General features: G+C 37.5%; 1 protein-coding gene across 4 annotated transcripts in view; it reads right to left on the bottom strand.

The window, feature by feature from the left end:
• Positions 1 to 14,370, bottom strand: part of eno1a (enolase 1a, (alpha)) — a 28,785-nt gene extending 14,415 nt beyond the window's left edge. For 2 of the 4 annotated variants that reach the window (XM_039755532.1, XM_039755535.1), the window contains exons 1-5: positions 14,262 to 14,370; positions 7,936 to 8,030; positions 3,702 to 3,797; positions 2,578 to 2,636; positions 1,352 to 1,421 (exon numbers count right to left, since the gene is read on the bottom strand). In XM_039755532.1, the coding sequence (XP_039611466.1) occupies positions 1,352 to 1,421; positions 2,578 to 2,636; positions 3,702 to 3,797; positions 7,936 to 8,020 (310 nt within the window). In that variant the 5' untranslated portion in view covers positions 8,021 to 8,030; positions 14,262 to 14,370. Of the gene's footprint in view, positions 1 to 1,351; positions 1,422 to 2,577; positions 2,637 to 2,920; positions 2,980 to 3,701; positions 3,798 to 7,935; positions 8,031 to 14,169; positions 14,237 to 14,261 lie in introns of those variants that run through there. The other 2 variants (XM_039755533.1, XM_039755534.1) reach the window with 2 other exon arrangements.
• Between the last annotated feature and the right edge of the window lie 748 nt (positions 14,371 to 15,118).

Raw genomic sequence — 15,118 nt, 5'->3', positions numbered from 1 at the left:
GTGAGGATAGTGTGTACATATATATATATATATATATATATATATATATATATATATAGGTGTGATACAATGTCTCAGTTGCACCAGCTATGAATGGTTTGAATTATGTTGTCTTGTGGTTCACTGTTAGTGTTGTTAGATAAGTGACTTATTTGCACAGGATCTTACAGTGAGCTGCAGACAGAGAACCCACATCTTGTGGTTTAAAGTCTAGTCTCATGGTCACCATGCTGCTTGCTTAAAACATCCATCCATCCATCCATTATCCAACACGCTATATCCGAACTACAGGGTCACGGGGGTCTGCTGGTGCCAATCCCAGCCAATACAGGGCGCAAGGCAGGACGCCCTCTCACCGCAGGGTGCGCGTGCGCACACACACACACACACACACACCATGCACACTAGGGACAATTTAGAATCGCCAATGCACCTAACCTACATGTCTTTGGACTGTGGGAGGAAACTGCTTAAAACATGACCAGCCAATATTCCCTGACTGAAGATCATGCAACAATTGTAGCAGTGGAAGCATCAAATCCTAACCACTACACCAAAAGATGTGACATTTTAACAAATGCTCTTGTCATTCACAAGAACCAACTCTTCTGTATTACATTGTAAAACAATACTTTAACGACTTTAACAGTACCAGTTAACTCTGTAATTTAACATACTGATTTTCTCTTCTCTCTGCTTTTTATTTTCTCCATTGTTATGCATAATCGGTTTGCTGTTTTATTGTTAATGAATGTTCTTAACTCAGACTTACTTAGAACAGAAACAGCAGTTGCACCACAAAAAGACCACGTCTTTCATATGTAGCAAGTAGAAGACATACTGTTGTGTCAAGTGATTAAAAGTGGTAAATTAAAAAATTCTGAATCTTATCTTCTCATCAGCAACAGATCACTTTAAAAATTTAAAATATATCACTTTTGTAGAGGTCATTAGCTGTGTGGATTCTGCATATTTTCTGCAATCCTAAAACTTTTCCTACCCCATTCTAAAGTAAAGTAAAGTATTCTAAATTGAGGCTGTGTGAGTAAATGCGACTTGTGTGTCACTGTGTCTTGTGATGGATGGATGGACAGGTAGATGGTTAGAACTTATTCTCCAGGGGAAATCTAAAGTAGGCATCCAATCCAAATTTTAGTCGGCCTTACGCCCACTGCTTTCAGGACTGTCCCTGTAATGCAAAAGATGCGTTTGGAAAAATGGAAGGGTGGACTCAGTCTGATAAGCAATTCACCCATGTGGTTGGAGGAAGGGGTGTACCAGGAATATATTGATATTTTGCATTAGCACATATTCTGAATTCATTCAAATTATGTATTTTATTGATACTCACATTTGTTTTCAGTGCCATCCATGTCCAGCATCAGTTTATCAATCTTTTCTTGCTCAACCACAGATACATTCTACCAGAAAGACAAAGGTGGTTATATAATCACACCCTACTGAAGACTCTCTTACAGCTACTGCAAATTAGGGTAACTGGCAAATATTAAATGTGGCAAGTAATAAAACTTGGTTTTAGAGTTACATTTTTTTTTTTGAGTTAGCCATATTCTTTTATCATTGTATTAGTATGTTTTGCCAAAAAATAAGGTTTTCTTTAGAGTCTTGGTACTTCATTTCACACCAGGAAAGTAAGAACCTAACCAGGAAAACCATGTTAAGACTTCTTTGTTTATTGTACCCACAAAAAAGTTATCTTGCATTTATTAACCATGTGAAACTGTGATGCACTCTATAAAGTTATAATGCATTTAATAAAACACAGCCATGATTTGTCCATCCATTCATCCATTTTCTAACCCGCTGAATCCGAATACAGGGTCACGGGGGTCTGCTGGAGCCAATCCCAGCCAACACAGGGCACAAGGCAGGAACCAATCCTGGGCAGGGTGCCAACCCACCACAGGGCACACACAAACACACCAAGCACACACTAGGGCCAATTTAGAATCACCAATCCACCTAACCTGCATGTCTTTGGATTGTGGGAGGAAACCGTAGCTTTCGGAGGAAACCCACGCAGACACGGGGAGAACATGCAAACTCCACGCAGGGAGGACCCGGGAAGCGAACCCGGGTCTCCTAACTGCGAGGCAGCAGTGCTACCACCGCGCCATGATTTGTCATCTTTTTCAAATCGAATCACATAAATTATTTTTCATTTTCCCCCTCTTTCATATTTATTTGGTTTACAATGATCACAAAATATAAATTATTTTCAAACAGTTACATTTCTATAAAAATAAATAATTTTTTTGTGCTTGCACTAGTAGTTGGGTATTAAAATTTATTCCACCCTCACAACCAAGCAAAAGATACAAATCATCCTTGCATTAGCAGACCTTTCTGGTTTAAGCTATTCCCCCTAAATAATATTGTCAGCGCTTTCTTTTAGGGGTATGGGTAACAAGTCATGATGCACCCTAAGTGCTCTTTCAGTGTAAAATAATCAACATAAGTAGCCAAACTATTAGTAATGATTGCAAACAGGATTAAAGACATCTGTACCATAGATCACAACAACAAACAAGTTAGTCAAACAATAAATGTTCCTACCTGACTAACCAGTGCAGGTGCAATAGTTTTATTGATATGCTCAACAGCTTTTGTGACACCTGGAAGGAACAAGCAAACGCATGACTAATCAAGTAGGATGCATACACCCACATGCTGAGCAGGCAAAATTAGACGATCACGAGTCATATAACAATCATACACAGGGTGCTAACATGTAATGGGAAATGCAAGTGAGGAAAAAAGACATTGTTTAATGTAATCGTCTACCAGTGCCTGCTGGGATATTAGTAGTCAAATACATGCTTTGGTGTTCAACTTGAGTTATTATTGTTAAGTTTGTTTTCTTTTACTTGTTTCCCTTTCACGCAGGCTTTTGTTTTACCTGATTACACAAAGCTGGTCCCAAGAACTCATTTACATACTTTACTGCTCTGGAAACCCCTGACAGAAAAGTGAAATAGACGAGGAGAGTAAGGATATTTCTATAGAAGACAGGATACAAGATTAGACAGACAGTTTGTAAAGAAAGCAGAGATTTGGGAAATGTTCATAAAAAAGGAAAATTAAAGCACATTACATATACTTTTTTAAACAATAGTACAGTACTATATACAAGTAGTGGATGTACTTTTAGCATAGGTGCTATCATCCTTCACCACAATAGCCACTGAGAGGAGGGATGTGTAAAATGACACTGACTCAATACATATATGAAGTTCAGCATCCCAACAATGTGACATTTCACTATGTCTGGGCAATTTTTAAACACAAATGAGAGTTTTAAAATACAGTATGCACTCCTGTCCTTATATGAGTATTTAATGAAACTTGCGGCTTTATTGTTTACAATCTTTTTCTACCACAACTGCATTATAAACCAAGTAGAAATGTAAGCCAGCTTAAAGAAAACATCTGGTAGACTCAGTGACCTGATAATCAAAGCTAAGAGCCACTGGACTAGAAATAAATTAGAACTGCTTAGGCAGGCTTAGCCAGTCCTACTGAATGTATGTTTTCTTTACAAAATAAATATGAAAGCCTTGTCCTACTGTTGCACCTGAAAACATTTCTAATGCAGTGTTGTGGAAACAGCCTGCACTATATTTGATGACTCTATGAGGCATAATTGAATGTAAACATGGTCTCCTGGGAAGTTAACCCACCTTTTCCTAGGTAACGGGTTTTGTCATTATCACGGAGCTCCAAGGCTTCATAGATTCCTGTGGAAGCACCACTTGGGACTGCAGCTCTGAAAAGACCTGTAAATTACAAAAAAATGTTTTACTATATAAAGAGAAAGCAAAAGCAAATAGTGTAAAGGAAATGGAGAGAGGGAACAGTGTCTGCCTAAAATAACCACTATCACATATGACCGCTGTCCCTCTTCACTTCAGAACTCCTAATATGGTGCACTTCTGTCTTAGATTATGTTAAGGAGGAGCTTACTCAGGTCCTTGGGGGTCGCAGAGTCTAAGCTCTCAACTCTTGCTTATTATTTTATCTTAATCACTCAATCAGCTGTATTTGAGCACGTTTGCTGAAGGCAATATGCCATTTTACAGGTCAGGCGAAATGCCAAAAGTGTTTATGAGAAAAAAATAAAAAAAGTCTTGTAAGAAAGGCCATAGGAAAATATTAAACATATCATGAATTACACATTTAGATTAAAAAACACAAACCCAACAAGTCTGGGTGGCAAATTCAACACATATTAGTTCTGAGTCTACTGTAAATAGTCTTGAATCAGGTTGATAGGTTTTATTTTTTAAAAAAACAAACAGTTACTCAAATGGTATACTGTATTATGACAAAAACAACATCCAGGACACTTCTTAAAGTGGAGCATTTTAACATTCATACTAAAAAGCTGGAACTGAAGTTACTTAACCTTCCTGCGCTGTACTTATAATAAAATATACAGTATATGTTACTACAGTCTACATCACACCAGACTCTTGCAGAAAAGTATGGCCAAACAATTAATAAGTTTAATTATTTTTTAAGACATCTATTTTTAAATAAATGTGTGAAACATAAAAGTTGGGTGGCTGTAGATTTTTTTTTCCCCACCAATAAGTCCAATTAGGTGACACAATGCTTAGAAGGATTAGACAGAAATTACTTGTTCCATAATAAATAAATATGTTGAGGACATCTGGAAGTTTGGTAGAGGGATCATAGAAATAACAACATTTTTAATTAAGTCAGTCATCTTTCATTTTATAACATTATATTACTCTATCTCTCATTAAGAAGTCAGGTTGTGGAATTTGCATTAAATACTAGAATGTGCATTTGCACAGAAGGAAATTTTGAAGTGGCATTCTTATTCTGTACATTTGAAGTGCATTAACACACAAGAGGCTAGTGTTGCAAAGAAAGCCTGAATTGTGGTTAGGGTTCAACAACACTTAATACTGACCAATGAAAGTTAGGCAAGCCAGAAAGTTAACAACTAATTAGAGGAGAAAAAGCGATTACTATAATTCATTACAGTGCTTGCTGGCATGTTTTACTTGTTCATATGTTCTTCTTTGATTTGTACCAATATCACATGTGAATAACTACAGCAAAACTTTGCCAGTGGTAATTGTGCACAACTACAGAACTTTCACATAAAAAAGGGAGTTAAATGATAAAATTAAACACACTGACTCAGTCAAATAGGATGAAAAAGAAACAACAATTTCAACATCTGCAGGTAGAATGAAGTCTGTGAATCTCACAAACTGCACTCTATCGGATAGACAGTCCATTATGCAGAATACCACAGGCTCATCCCACCTGCCTATCTCTGAGTTTACCCATTAGCACCCATTGGCTGGGTGGTACAGAAGGCACTGGAGGAATTAAAAAAAAACATAATCCTCACAGTTCTGCCAGCTTTGTCCAGGTGAGAATCAGCGCTGTGGAGGAGATAGATAATTCCATCCTAATAATATGACTCTCAGTGGTGCCTACACTTTATGGAAATCCCTGACATTTTCAAAAGCCGTCAAGGACATCCCAGTGGTCACCTACTTGAGGCAGGTTGACGTTGTCCCGCACTGCAGTATGGCATTAGACCTTGTGCAGTATGCAGTCGAAATGCACAAACAACTTTGCAGTTTCAAAGACATTGGCAAGTACGTCATACACTATACCTGCTCCCATCCAATATCATTCAAATGCTATATATTTTTCGGATGGAAACGGCACACTTCGAGCATTATTTTACCCGAGAGAGTCTTGCAGACAGACATTGACATAAGACCTCAATTATGCCTCTTGGCATTCTGAAACTCTTAAATTGCTGTTTTTCAATCAAACCTCCACGTTTCACTCTCACCCGTCTTTGCTTTTCTCTCATGTCCACATATTTCTAGGAGCAGATATGACACTGACAACTGAACTCACTTCAGCTGCTCAAATCGGCTGGTTTTGCTTTTTCTCCCTTGCTAACATGAGACAATGAATTTGCAGCCAATCTCTTAACAAGAATAGCAACTGTGTTGCTGGCACTAATGGTGGCCTTTTCAGTCCCATTTGCATTCAGATGCATTTGTTTTAATTAAATTTTGCACATACAGACCATATTCAGAATAGACTCCTGTACACACCTGCATGCATTATAGGTTAGTTGCAAAAATGAATTTGAACATGACATTCTCAAAATTGTTTAATCCAATTACAAAAGTCAGAATGTATATAAATAAATAAGCAAATAATGGAACTGGGTCACTTTTAGTTACAGTATGAACACATCAGCAGTTTCTGTCACCTGCTCCTCCCAAACCTTACTCCTAAATAAAGTCGGTGTAAAAACCAACACATTCTGTTCTGACTGGTTTTATCAGGGTCTATAAAGGACAAGAATGGAATAGATGTGCAGTGATAAAAACATTTTTATGATTAAGAGAACAACAAATACAAAGGAGTGGAATGTGCAACTTTCCTGAAAACCTTCTAGGTTAGCAACCTTGAATAAGGGAACTCGTCGCCAGGTTCTAACTGAGCATTGGGGCAACTACAAATGATAACTGCAGTTTTTTTTATTATTGCCATATGATAAAATTATATTTCAATCATTCATAACCTATACTTCAAGGTTTGTTTTAAAAAGTTCTTTTTAATTGGTTTTAAATGTAATATGGCAACCAAATACTGACAAATAACAGGTATATAATAATAATAATTCTTTACATTTATATACTGCTATTCTCACTACAGGACACAAACCCATGATCTCTTTACTGTGCCCAGTGAAATACTGAATGATTTTCATTAACAGACAATGCAAAAGACTTCCAGAAAGCAGGGCTCTTCATAAAGTTGAAAGGATACGCAATAGAGGGGAACAGAGGTGTAGGGAAGCTTCAGAGGCTGCCCTCAGCAGGCACCAATTATCACACATTTACACTGGATTAGCACTGCTTACTCAACAGCGTACACATTTTGAAACATATCTTTTCTTAAGTCTCACAACTCGTACACACTATAAGGTGGGGTTAATGATGTGCACATAGTGTAGGTTAAGCTAATATATATAAGCAATAAGGGTTAACATCATCAAGAACATTTTCAAACGAAATACAACTTTTCAAATTATTTGCTTAGGTAATCACTATGGTGTCCTATGGTAATCTACTTCAAGTTTGTGACCTTGTAATCCTCCCACTAAACCTTGGGTGAAGAAATGCTTTTTGGTTAATAACATACTTTCAACATTTAGAACAATTATTTCATAAGCCTTCCATTATCCCCGAGGGCTGTAAAGCTATTTTGGAACAAGTTCCTCACATTCATTTTCATTAACTACACATTCCCTTGAAGGACTGATGCATTCTTATTGTCAGTTTAATTTCACTTCTTAAGGTTATCAGGTTCACTTATATTATATAGTATATAGTTAAGTATAAGACCTATAATTATGCATCTTACTTTAAACATTTAGAAACTACTGTGTTCTATATATTTTCAAAAAATTAAAGAGTACACAGTCAGATGGCCCCATATACCAAATATAGCAGACAGTTTAGCTCCATTTTAATTGACAGCAAATTATGAACCTTGTACCATTACCTTTAATTAACAGGACATATTTAAGAGTCAAACATTTCTAGTGCCCAGCTGTTCAGAAACCATTTCTGGTGGTAAAAGACCCTTGACATTTGAGAGGCAGTAGAAACTATGTCCTGACCTTGTAATCCCAGAACAACTACTGGGAATGTAACAACAGATGCAAAAAGTATTCACTGGATGTAAAAGGTTTTACTCAAATGATGATTTGGGACTTTTCAGAGACAAACAATAACTGCACCATAATTTAATGTCAGCTTTATGTTGTACTTTTAAAAGTATTCTGCATTGAAACATTAAAAAGAAAGGTGGCAGGCAAGGCAACATCTGAGAACTTACCTTTTTTGGTGTACAAATCTACTTCTACAGTGGGATTGCCGCGGGAATCAAAAATTTCACGAGCATGGATTTTTAAGATGGACATGATGACTGATCTGTTATAAAAAAGGAAGACAACATTATTACACATTATATAAATGTGTAAATGAAAATATATACACAGTTTCATTGGCTAAATATTGACATTCACTGTAACAGAAAGGAAGCGCTATTGTTCAACCACTATACTCCTATATAATACTGTTACAAGCCCAAGAAATTAAAATCAGTAGATTTATTTAAGCAACTAAAGCCAAGGGAGAGATAAACAAAATGAGAAAACAAAAGTGTAAATAAACAAAGGCAAAAACAAAAAACCTGCAACATCTGTAGGCCTAATTTCACAGGTCTTGAATCCCAGTCTAAGAGGTTTAATCCAGGCCTTGTTATCCCACATTTGGCCCTCTTAACAGCCTTGACATCAAAACCTCTCCAATTCGCCATGGCCAAAATTGTTCTAAGGATATGTGCACACCATTACATTTTTATTTAAAACGAAAATGATCTCTGTTCACACTAACATTTTTTAACATTGTCAACAACAAAGTGACCAAAAACACTGATGTTCTCCTACACTGGGCATGAGCATCAGAAGAAACATCCTTGAAGAAATGGAAACGCCACCGCAAATATATGAAGCATTCAGACAGCATAAAACGTAATATGAATGTGTATAAGCAAGCAACACAAGTGCCATGGAATACAACTCCTCTATGATTGCCATGTTGGAATATGGCTTTCTTCTGTGAAGAGTGACCAATCAGGGAATGAGATGTTGCTATGAGCAGGATCCAATCTGGGAAGAGCTACATAAATAAGCAAAAACAAATCGGAGCACATTTAGAATCTGCATTGTCAAAAGTCGACGATTTCACGCATCCACATTCCAACAACAAGCTGGCATTTTCAGAAGTATAAGGCTTTGGACAGCATTTTCAAAAGTCTCCATAAAAATAGTGAGTTAGTGTGGACGAAGGGCGAAAATGAAGATTAATATCAGTGTTTTTAAATAAACACGTAGTGCTGTGGACAGAGCCAAATGGCCAGACATTATTCGTATATGCAAGATCGATTGTCTTCCTATCTCCTCCCAGGTTACTCTCTTCGTTCCTTTTTCTGTGTGTCCCCTACCTCTAACTCTTCTTACACAGCTAGTGGATCTATGGGGCATACTGCATTACACACTGCATGACAATGTATATAGTTCCTACATGCTAATGCTTCTTTCTCATGTCTAGGGCGTTGCTGGACCTTGCCCTTCCTGTGTAACCATTTCACCAGCCAACCATCATAATATATAAAAACACACACCTCAACATATATATTATATAAAAGTATATAAATAAATATATAATTATGTAAAACAAACTAAAATAAAATACATTCTCCCATTCTGGAATTACCCATAGAGGTTTTCAAGCCATGTCTATCAAGTGAAATGGTTTGCTTATTTGCCTCCCACAGCACCATACACATGCACCCCTCTTCTCCCTTTCCACGTCTCTCTCTCTCTCTCAGCTCTGGCCTTTCTTCCTCCAACCTGATGAGCCTTCACCACAAACTCTATTCCCAACTCCTGACTCACTTTACTTTGGGACATCAGGTAGCCTGAAACACCACCCTTAGGTTTGCAATCAAGATCAAGTGTTAGGGCCACAACGTCACAGCATCCTCTGGTGGTACACAAGACCTCTACACCCGAGCACCTGCCTTACCTGTCAAAGGGCATGGTCTCTTAGACTGACCCTGTTAGGCGTCACAAAGTTCTACTAATGCCATTCAGGCCACCCGGTGTCCTAAAAATAATTAGCTGGCCTCCCACTAGTCCTCCTGCATGCTATTTTTTAAAGAGAAACATGTTCACACTTGCATGTTGCATTCTGTCTGGCAGGAGGCGGTTTTGCCTCGTACCTCTTTCACCGACAGCGGTCAGGCGTCCCATTACCTGTTAAGTAATCTGCATAGTAACTGTAAGGTTGCATTTCTGCTGCACTACTGCCTTTCTAGAAATAACAGTACATGCAGAGGACTTGCTTACAATGTATGTTGTCACTGCTACTACATGTCATCCTTGTCTCTCTCTGGGTGCTATGCTGGCCAATCCCTTGCCTGTTTTTCAAACCACACTTTACATGTTTGATGTAAAACCATATTTAACTTGATTTAAAGTGATGTGGAAACAGCAAAGAAAAAAAAAAAACCTAGACGGGATATCTATTCACCTCAACACACTAACATAAGATAAACTTAGAGATGCTACTCAACCTAGCACTTCTGTACTTAGAATACAAGAGGAAATTGGAATGCCTGAAGAAATGAAATATCATTGTGCACAGCAAAGGAAATCAAAAGCTGAGCACACTAATCCCCACCTTGTTTTTCATCTACTAGTCCAAGAACAATTTAATAAAACCCAACATCTGTCTCAAAGGTGGTGTTACTGCACATTTTCTAAGGCAGTGGTTCACAAACTGTGGCTGCAGGTTTTTGTTCCAACCAGATTCACAATCAGTGATAATAATCGATAACAACTGATCTCATTTAATTAGCTGGTCTTTTTTACTCTTCTCTTTTTCTGCATTCTGAAAAACACAACAGTATGCTTTTACATTTATAAGACATTTAGAAATATTTCTATTTTTTCAAAAGCTATAAATGCTTAACTCTCTTTTGTTGTTTTCCTATTGTTTTCCCCTTTTCCTGTGTAGTTTACTCCCTTCATTTAACCCTAACAGTGACACCAGCATAGCAGACACCCAGGATGAGGAAAGCTGCAACGACTTCAGTGTCAGACCCGTTAATTAGTAAATAATCAATTAAATAACCAGACTACCTGGAAAAGCAGAATGAAAATTAGGTTACAAATACTGTTAATGTTTTTAAAAATTTGCAGATTCCCCATATAAGTGCTTATTACGTTTTACCAAACTTAGTTTGTATTTTCTACATTGACTCAACAAGGCAAAACACAGAAACTGGGGAATAACGACTCACTTAATTAGGCTAAGAGTCCAATTAAAAAACGGAGGTTGGTTGGATCACAAACCTGCAGCCACAGTGGGTCCCCAGGGCCGAGTTTGTGAACCACTGTTCTGAGGCATTGCGTACTCTCAGCATTGTTTCTAGAGAGCACCCATGGTTTGTAATGTAACAGGTTATATTATTTCACTGGTGCACAGAGATGCGCATCGATTCAGACAGTTGCTAACTGACCACATCCCTCATTTCCTGCTCAGCAGTGTAAAAGGCAGCACAGTAGAATCACTGGAGATGACATAGCGTGGTCACTCTGTACCAACTAGTACCCAACTGGTGACACATGGAGCAAGTGTACTCTTATACCCATATTCACTCATAACTGCTGAGCTTTTTATCTTATTTTTTTATTTTATTCATTTCTCTCAGTTTAAAGTTGATAGGAACAAATCTACTTTGAACGGACACTCTTTATTTGTTATTTTATTTGCAGTGAAAGTAACAAGGCCTTGAAAGTTAAAAACAACGCTTTTGGAAACTCTGCTCAACCCTATAAAAGGAAAGAACTTGAATGAACAATGTACCTCGCTGCTATGTGCAAGGTGAAAATCTGCCAAGAATGTATAGAGTAAAAAAAAAAAAAACTGTTTTATCACTTCAATTAAATGAAACCTAACAGCCAAACTGCTCAGGCATTTCTAGATCTAGTTTGCAGCTCAAAAGCAATATCCAGCATTGTTTCACAGGAAACTTGCACATGCTTCTGTGGCACGGCCAGGATGCGATTGGTGACTCACTATGAACTAAGCAAAATGTTCAGGCCGACATCCTACTTAGCAAAGCCAAGTTTTTTTTTTTTAGATCTTACTATAGGATTAACTACATTTATTAAACATACAAGAGTGGAATTTGCTTGCCTTTTTATGAATCCACAAAGCTTCCTTGTGTGCACCAATCATCTTCACGCTTTTAGTCACACAAGTATGAAACTGCTTAATGTCAAGGAACTGACTGCTTAGCAACGCCGAACAGTCTACACTAAACCACAACCACGACAAGCACATGAATGATAACCTGAATGACCTTCAACTCACTGATTCTGCTTGAGATTTTGTGCAATTCCAGCATCACATTAAATATTCCATCCAGTAACCAGTAAAGCTGCTATATAAATGTAAATATTAATAATAATTATTATTATAATTATCCCTCAAAACTGAGCACAAGGTAGGGCTACAATTTTGATGGGAGCACCGGTAACAAAGCACACTGTTCTCCTATAACAGAATGCTTTTAGATGTTTGATCAAACAGGCAGTGTGATTCCTAACTGCTAAGGCATCTTCTTTTCACTCTAAACTGTGAGGCTGTTATTTCAATCTCACCTCTGAATCACTGTTCAACCTTCATTACCAATAATATCCCATGTCTCGTTTGGGACTCAAGGTCAAAATATAGTACTTTGCCTGCCATTCTGGGCCAGACCAGCTCATCTTGAACCAACCTGCACCATGTGGTTGTGTCATCTTCCTGATTTCATTCTGCTTAGCACTACTCATCCTAGGGCAGTTTCATGTACTGTATATGGTCAGGTTTCATTCTTGGCATATAATCAGGTCAAAGAAAACCAAAGACCTTGATATTTGGCAAGACATTCTAGCTTCCTGCACAAGACTAAGTAGCTAACTTGGTAGTGTTTCAATTGGATAAACAAGTCCAAATTATATCATATATATTTTAATTATCACTGACTCTGGATAAAAGCAACAACTGAATAACATACAGTAATTAGTTTTTACAAATTAAGTAAATTGGCAAATTTAATAGATTCATTAAATAAAATAGTATTTTAAGGAATTCTTCATTACATAATACTACATTATTGTAGGTTCAATACTTTTTAAGTTAAAAAACTCAAAAACAAGCCTTCAATTTCTAATACAAAAACTGACTCATCCTTAGTCTGCTTACTTTATTCATATTTACCATGCATACAGTAACGTTAACATGAAGTATAATACCTCGTTTTACTAAAATGGTTACCTTTGACAGATAAAATATAAGATGCACTATAAACGGGATTAAGTATTTTTGGATCAAGGCGAGTATCGAAGTTCACTTGTGCTAAACTTGCCCTTTACGTAGCACTTAATATTATGTCCGTCTCTGAAGATTATGGAGGGTGCGGTTCGAAATGAAGTGAATTTAAGAGGATACCATAAAGCTGGACTTAACTCTAACATCATACAGCGCCCTCCAAAAAAAAAAAAAAACCACATACGTTGTGAGTATATACACAGCTTTGAAGACTTTCCTGGATTTATTTATCTGTTGATCTGATGCGCTAAGTTATGAAATGTTATTAAAAAAAAAGGCTTCTAGAAACTTCCGAAAAAGAAAACTATACGGCACTCGACGTTTAATGCAATTTCCTAATTCGAAAGCAAACGCCACCCTCATGATCCGGGTGGTCATTCCATCTAGTCAGTCGGGGTGCAAAAATCTGCACCCTCTCTCTGTCAAAAGACATTACTATTTCATAACAGGTAAATTTAAAGTTGTAAATTCTAAATTTTTAAAAATGATCCAAAAGCATACATCTAATAAGGTAAACTCGTTCCCAGAAAGGTTCCTCTTAATAATAATAATTAAAACCAGATTAAACACGAATTAAATAGATCCGTGCTGCTGCTGAGTGCACTCTGATGTCTAAATGCTACCCTTTAGTCGATGGATCACTGAAATACACCTACGATGCAGCAAGAAGGGAAAAAAAGTAAAAGTATAATGCGAAATCACTGCCGCCAGTACGTAGGCCGGCTGAACTTGAATTCGATGGCCTCGCTTCTTGCGCATCAGCACTGAGTCTCAAATCGTACCGGACACTGTCTTGGTGGGTTTTTAAAAATCTTCCTATATTAACGTGGATGCCTTTCCCATTTTCCTATTTTATTTAGTTATGCGATCGCGACAAACTGCGTTCGTCGAAGGTTCGTAACACGACACCACTGCATGGTCTGACGGTGGGGAAGGCTACACACCTCATCATTAAATATAGATTTAACAGGAAATGCCAACTGCTTTTGCATAAAACAGTTTATAAGCATTAACTGATAAATGAAGTGTGCAATATAAAAAACGTTCATGTGTAATCTATCTTATAGTTGCGGAAGAGAAAAATGAGAATAGGAGGATAAAATGTTAGGAGTTCTCACTTTACCTCTGTTATAATATAAAACTGCAACAGATTCCCGCAGATTTTAAATGATGGCGATAAAGAAGGCGGAAACAGAGGTGGCACCTTATTCGTACCTGAATTTATCAGCAGCGACGACAGACAGCAGCACCAAAAAGAAAGTAGTCAGCAGAAGGGCAGCGGCTTTCGCTGTGACAAGCGACGAACGGGCTACTGCGCTTCAATCTGAGGGAGGGGTCTCAAGACGGGCCTTCAGTCGCTGATTGGTCAATAGATTGCCTCACGTACGACTGCGTCTTGGGAGGTAGGACTTGCGGTGATATAGCGCATGCGCAATTGAAGTGGGCGGGTATTCGCTGCGGAGAAGGAAGCGTGTGGCAAAGGAGTAGAGTGGTACGTGCTAACTGACACTCTTCTGCTTGCTGCGTCAACTGCCTGCTTTGAATCATTCGTTTAGTTTTTGCAAAATTATGAACACTGACTCATACATTCCAGCCACAGCCATGGTAAAATGCCATTCATTAAATCACGACCACTTCCTTTAAGAAATTAAATGTACGACTAGTCGGTATTTAACATTAACGCCATCAATTACATTTGCTTTCTGCATGAAAATAACTTTATAATGCTCAGCATAATATTATCTATCTATCTATCTATCTATCTATCTATCTATCTATCTATCTGTGTGTCTGGCTAACTGTTGCTGATGCTTAGAATTAGAATGTTTAGTTTAACTGCAACATTGAAAGGTAGAGTAGAATGCCATATAAAAGAGCATTAACATGTCAGTCCTAGCCACTGAAAATTATCTACAGCATACCTACTGTAAGATGGGTCTGTTCATCATGACCTAAGTTTTAATTTTTAAGGAGTTTTATAAAAGGTGACTTGCAAATAAAATCAGTTTCTTCCATTTTTCTACACAATACATTATGGCCTTGTGATATACCTGGGCAAAAAGGAATGTCAG

This window comes from Polypterus senegalus, chromosome 6 (genome assembly GCF_016835505.1).
Source record: "Polypterus senegalus isolate Bchr_013 chromosome 6, ASM1683550v1, whole genome shotgun sequence".
Taxonomy (NCBI): domain Eukaryota; kingdom Metazoa; phylum Chordata; class Cladistia; order Polypteriformes; family Polypteridae; genus Polypterus; species Polypterus senegalus.
This window is presented reverse-complemented; position numbering and strand designations above follow the sequence as displayed.